Below are 6,507 nucleotides of genomic sequence, written 5' to 3' on the forward strand. Positions count from 1 at the left end.
TTTCTCATAGACTTCTATACAACCAGAGGAGTCGCCCCCTGGTGGACACTAGCGAGAATGCAGCTTTAACACACGAAGCTCTGGATTCACTTTAAAGAAACGTCTCTTTCTAGAGTCTCCGTATGTGGATATAACCCTAAAGAAAACATAATATCATTATATTCCATTCCTGTGAATAGATCCCCCCTAAATGCTACACACTGTACCTTTAAAACAATACAAGGATCATCTGTGAACTGAGCCTCTAACATGTCGTCCCTGGTTGTTATGTTGTCAGCTGGCACACAGAATAAAGAACGATCACAGTGCTCTCCCACTGTTCACCACAGGTGCAGCACAATAGAGGAGCCTTAGGGAGGCGTCTAAGGGCCAATAAAGAGCGTTAGATAAATCCATCACAGGCCTGTGGATTACAGTAATCCCATCCACTCTCTCGTTGGGGTAGCACACACTCATCACATTCCAGCAGCTGAAGAGGAAGATGGAGGTCACTGCTCGGTGTGCTGCTGTACTCTTCCTCCTGCTTCTGTCTCAGGGTAAGTCACAGTGCAGCTGCATGATATACTCACTGTCTGGAGTTTATAGTGTTTTTAATGTAACCATGTTATGAAAGCACCGTCGTGGCCAAAGAGCGGATCATTGTTTGACTTTATCAAAATGTATTTTTTGTTCTTCAATATCATGTTGTTTCTTCTGTTCACATGTACTGAAATTATGCAGAATAATTAGATATATTTGTCACATTAAAAAGCTAGCAAACAATTCATGAATTAATTTGTGTTAATGAGTTTTGATTTTAGTTAGTTTGCTCTTTAGTTTCTCCTGTAAAATTGAGCTTTTAGCTTTCACCTTCATCTGCTTCTCCATTTCATGCATCCACTGACAGCTCTGATGGCCGTTCACTCTCAAGAGGTAAGAGCTCAATAATAAGCCACCAAACGATGTGATATGAACCCTGGATTAACTCGTGTGTGTGTGTGTGTGTGTGCGTCCTTCAGGAGGAGGAGGCGGTCCAGGAGGAGGAGCTACAGGAGGAGGACCAGCAGGAGATCGAGACGTGGACATCAGATACTAAAACCTGCACCTGTGACTGTGAGTCTGCCGGCTCACCGACCATCAGCCCACCTGTCCCGCCCACCTCACTGCTGCCGCCACCGCTGCCCCCTCAGGGTGACCTGCTGAACTGCATGCCAGGTGATGACTCCCCCCCCTGACAGGTCACATGATCTGGGTTTACCTGTAGTCTGCTATAAACCAGGCCGTCATGTGAAGGACAATGATAACGTTCACACATGTGAAGATTATTATCTGTATCCTGTATCTTGTGCTCACAGAGAGCTCCAGCTGCTGTGATGGAGCTGACTGTGTTCTAAATCTCTGCAGTGGGGCACGATTCACCTTCTACCATGATCGTGACAATTTTCAACTCTAAAGCTACGACAATGATTTTTCATTTAGTGTTGGTTCTGGTGGTCCCTGTGGACTAAAGCTGTAGTGTCTCTGAGCACCAGTCCCTTTAGAAAACCTCTCATTTTACTGCAGCAGGGTCTGACAGTCTGCCCCTCTCAGTCCTGGTTCTGGTTCTCCCGTGCCTCCCTTCCCTCCAGCAGGTCCAGCAAAACGTCCTGGGTCTCCAGCAGCGTGGTGTCGGTGTTGACTCCCAGAGAGGAGAAGCTCTGCTCCTGGAGGAGGAGGAGGAGACGCTGCTGCTGCTGCCGGGAGCTAAGCTCTCCTCCTCCCTCCGGAGGTCCGACTGCAGGTCCAAGGCTGCGGGTGAAGCCGGATCTGTCCACGGTGGACTGGTCTCTGCTGGAGGATCTGGGTCTGTCCACGGTACTCTGCTGGAGGATCTGGGTCTGTTCACGGTGGACCGGTCTCTGCTGGAGGATCTGGGTCTGTCCACAGTGGACCGGTCTCTGCTGGAGGATCTGGGTCTGTCCACGGTGGACCGGTCTCTGCTGGAGGATCTGGGTCTGTTCACGGTGGACCGGTCTCTGCTGGACGATCTGGGTCTGTCCACGGTGGACCGGTCTCTGCTGGAGTCTGAGCTGGAGGAGTTTCTGATGAACCTGCATGAGTTCATCTGATTTCACCAGAATCCGACCCGGTGGCTCCGATGACGAGCATTAAGAATAACTCTATAGAAACAGACCATCTTCTCTCTGATGGTCTCTTTACTGATGGAGGTCTGATAGAGGATCAGGACTACACTGAGACTGGTTCAGAATCAGTTACAGCCCCTTTGAGTTCTGTAACGTAGATTTAAGAAATGAACAGCTGTGAGGAAGAGGCCTGAGATAATCTCATCACCTGTACAGGAATGTGATGATGAGATTAGGAAGCCCTAAATAGGCGGTGCCCTTCACTTAATAGCACGATACAGCGGACAAAGCAGCGCAGATCAGATGATGTCCCGAACATCTTCTTCCTCCTCATCACGCGATCCTCCTGCTATCAGATCTCAGGGTTAATTAGATCAGGAAGCTGAGAATACTTAGTTGGCGAATGAAATCATGACGCCGTTCAAATGTTGCTCGGACGTTCGTTGTGATGCATATTAGAGCCGGTTGTGTTTGTTGGGGCTGAATGATTTAGATTTCACACAAATGTCCATTTTTACTGATACTCTAGTGATTCACACGGGAAGTTGGACAAAAGGAAAGATGCTTAAGTTGCAACTTTGTCTTTAAAGGAAAACCTCACCCTTACAATGACCATCTGTGTGTCAGTTACTCTCCACGTGTTTCTTTGAAGGAAACGTCACAGTGAACAAAAGAATCAAAAAGCTGAGAAAAGTCTTGATGAATTGAAGTAAATAGGCCGAGTTAAACAACAGCAAAACATCTGTTTACAAACTCTCACACAACTGGTGCAGTTTAATCTAAGTCTCATTTCATCCAGTCGTAGATCACTACTCCACAAACATGCATCTTTTGTTAAAACCTGGTTGTGTCATAACGGTAGAATAGAATTTGCGAAACTCTTGCAAGACTGGAGGACAGGTAGTCGAGTCTCGCAAGAGTTCTTGCAAGTTTTTGCAATTCATGGGAAACCATTTCAACACGACTTTAAAACCTTAAACTGTCTCACGCTTGCAAAGACAGTTTTAAATGTTGAGCTTTCAGTGAAGGCGCATGTGTTTGTGAAATAGTGACCATAGGACTGGATAAATGAGACTTGGACTGTTCTGCACCAGTTGTGTGAGAGCTTGTGAACAGATGTTAACTTCAACTCATCAAGACTTTTCTCATTTTATTCAAAGTCTTTGTTCAACGTGGAGGCACGAGAGGAAGAAGTTTCCTTCAAGAGTTCAAGTGAAATGAGGGAAAGTAACAGACGGTTGTGTTGAGGGTGACGTGTTCCTTTAAACAGCTTCTTCATGGGTTACATTAAAAGTGTGAGGTGATTCTCTTCATGCATTATTTATCGTTGTAATGTCCTCCACAGAATGTCCTTACCACAGAGCTCTGGGCTTTGAATCTGGATCTGTGGAATCAGACCAGATCAGCTGCCCCAGTCAGGACCAGTACGTGGGCTGGTACTCCTCCTGGATCCCCTCCAAGGCTCGCCTTAACAACCAGGGCTTTGGGTACGTCACCACAGCCCAGTTCCTCTTTTTCTCATCGTCACTGTGAACAACAAAAGCACACCTTGTTGTTTGTGGTCAGGTGCGCGTGGCTCTCCAAGTTTAACGACCTGCATCAGTGGATCCAGATCGACCTGAAGGAGGTCTCCGTGGTGTCCGGCGTCCTCACTCAGGGCCGCTGCGACGCCGACGAGTGGATCACTAAATACAGCATCCAGTACCGCACGGTGGAGACGCTCAACTGGATCTATTACAAAGACCAGACAGGAAACAACAGGGTGAGAACACAAAACACCTATTGTAAAGCTTTCATCAGCAAAACTATATTCAAATACAACACTTTACTAAATACAAAAAACTAAAACTGTACCATATTCCAAAACTTAAAAACAAATACAAAATACAAAATACCAAAAGTTTAAAGCAAACTTTGTCGACGAGTTTCAGTTCAGAGGATCATAAACATCGAGGCTTCTGCATCAGTGAGACTTAATGCATCATATAAAACATGTCGACCAAATCAAATCTGTCAGAAACAATCAATATTAATGAAGCTGCCATAACAACTTATATTCTCCCCATTTAAAGGGACAGTCCCCCCATGAAATCAAAACTACATATTCTTCCTCTCACCTGTAGTTCTATTTATCGGTTCAGATAGTTTTGGTGTGAGTTGCAGAGTGTCGGAAGTATTGACCGTACAAATATCCGTCTTCTCTCCAATTATATGGAACTAGATGTCTCTTGGCATTTGGTGCTCAGAGCACCAAAAACAATACATTTGAAAAACAATGTGTCTTTAAATAAACCCTGACCCGGTTACTGAGGATGATCCACATAGTTTCATGAACTATGGTTTAAAGAAAACAGTTCCTACATGTTCACAACAAGGTCTGTGTTTCTCAAATGTCATTTTTTGTTTCGGTGCTCGTCACGACAGGTAAGAGGACAAATATGCAGTTTTGCTTTTGGGGTGAACTGTTCCTTTAAATCAACGATACAACATGACTGCTGCCAGCTATGATCTATGTGGAACACACAATACTGTACATGAGTACATCACAAATATGAAATAGATAGAAAACTAATTCCTGCTCTCCAAAAGTGCAGAAATGAGTTTCCTGTGTATCACTGAAGGTGAAGAGACGTGATGATGATGAAGTGATTTAGTGAATATTTTCAGGTCTTCTATGGGAACTCGGACCGCTCGTCCACGGTACAGAACCTGCTGCGCCCCCCCATCGTAGCCCGATTCATCCGCCTGCTGCCGCTGGGCTGGCACACCCGCATCGCCACCCGGCTGGAGCTGCTCATGTGCATGAACAAGTGTCCCTGAAGGCAACACGGCCTGCTCACTGTCCACCTGATAACCTGCAGCCTGCCAACAAAATAGATCCTTGATGTTACTTTGTTATAGGACCAGTGGTGGAGAGTAACTAAGTACCTCTACGCACGTACTGCAGTTTTATACACATGTGAGGTACTTTACTTAGTTTTTCCTTGTTACTGTATTTTTCACTGTACTACATCTCAGAGGTACATATTGTACTTTTCACTGTACTACATCTCAGAGGTACATATTGTACTTTTCACTGTACTACATCTCAGAGGTACATATTGTACTTTTCACTGTACTACATCTCAGAGGTACATATTGTACTTTTTACTCCACAAGTGACACAAAATGATCACAAAGAGAGATAAAACAAATACAAAGAGACTCAAATCAGCTACAAAGAGACATAACGACTACAAAATGACCAAACGAATTAAAAAGTGACAGAAAACAACAACCAGATGTAAAACGGCTGCAAAACGACAACAAAGAGACTCTAAATGACTAAAAAAAGAGACAGAAAACAACTACAAAGAGACAGAAAACAACTACAAAGAGACACAAAACAGCTGCAAGGAGACAAAATTACCAAAAAGAGACCAAAATTGTCTCATAATCCGTCCATGCTCACAGGACAGCGACTCTACAAACTAATATCTTATAGAAAATGATGCATTGCTGTAGATTAAACCAGCCAACAGGATATAAAGGAGTTAACATGCAACATAGACATTAATGCAGCAGGAATATGAATCCAGAAACATCAGACATCAATAAATACTTTTACCTCTGTAAGGTTCTGCAGGTATTTTACTTGTAGTGGAGTATTCTCAGTGTATTAAGATTTTGAACGCAGTAAATACTTCTTCCACCACTGGCCATGGTGTTTATGAACTTTTTATCTTAAAGTCTGTCTGAACTAATTGTTTTTAAATACAAAATTGGACACCTTCAGAGTCAAACAAAATAATGAATAAATATTCCGCAGGTAAAGATTCAAATCAAATGTTTTATTTGAGATTTACTGTTACATATGTAAACATGAATATTCTAACATCGTTAAGCATTCATTTGTGGGTTTATGCTCTCATGTAAATGCTCTGTTGAGAAAAGAAAAGTAGATAAACACTGAACTATGCTACTAATTTGTGTCTGTAATAAAAGCACAAACGTAATACTTGATTTTCATTTAAACAGTTGATAAACATCCTCTGTTATAAATATTACCACACAAGTAGTCACACATCAGTATTAATATAATACACGGTGCTCCTTCAGCAAAAACGATAATCCAAAGAGAGAAACGTATCGCGTCGAGTACGGAGTGTGCACGGTCCTTACAGACGCACAACACACAATACGGTACGGTCATGTCTGGAGCCTCGGGCCTCAAACACTGTGCACATGATGAACACGGAGGGACGAGGAATTTACAGAGTTTGCGGCGATATTGCTGAGCCGTACAGTCTCTTCAAAGTGCAACATTACAAAGCTGAGGATTTATCTCTGCCAAGCTACTTTTCATGGCACTTTTACACCAGACAGAAGACACTGTCACAGCACAGAGCTTCTGCCCCCTCTGTGG

General features: G+C 43.7%; 1 protein-coding gene across 1 annotated transcript; it reads left to right on the top strand.

Annotated features, from left to right (window-relative positions):
• Positions 1-481: 481 nt before the first annotated feature.
• LOC142938282 (retinoschisin-like) lies at positions 482-4,922 on the top strand. Its single transcript, XM_076081559.1, has 6 exons — positions 482-536; positions 887-912; positions 999-1,194; positions 3,448-3,589; positions 3,669-3,864; positions 4,770-4,922. Exons 1-6 carry the CDS (start codon positions 482-484, stop codon positions 4,920-4,922), a joined length of 768 nt encoding a protein of 255 aa, XP_075937674.1.
• The last annotated feature ends 1,585 nt before the right edge of the window (positions 4,923-6,507 follow it).

The sequence above is a fragment of the Anarhichas minor genome, unplaced genomic scaffold (genome assembly GCF_050575085.1).
Source record: "Anarhichas minor isolate MPS153535 unplaced genomic scaffold, ASM5057508v1 ptg000081l, whole genome shotgun sequence".
Classification (NCBI taxonomy): Eukaryota; Metazoa; Chordata; class Actinopteri; order Perciformes; family Anarhichadidae; genus Anarhichas; species Anarhichas minor.

Bases quoted from the DNA above. Each gene is read 5' to 3' on its own strand.
- LOC142938282 (XM_076081559.1), top strand. From the start codon at position 482: ATGGAGGTCACTGCTCGGTGTGCTGCTGTACTCTTCCTCCTGCTTCTG. The intron at 1,195-3,447 runs GTGATGACTCCC...TGTCCTCCACAG, and splicing joins CCTGCTGAACTGCATGCCAG to AATGTCCTTACCACAGAGCT. The intron at 3,590-3,668 runs GTACGTCACCAC...GTTTGTGGTCAG, and splicing joins CTTAACAACCAGGGCTTTGG to GTGCGCGTGGCTCTCCAAGT.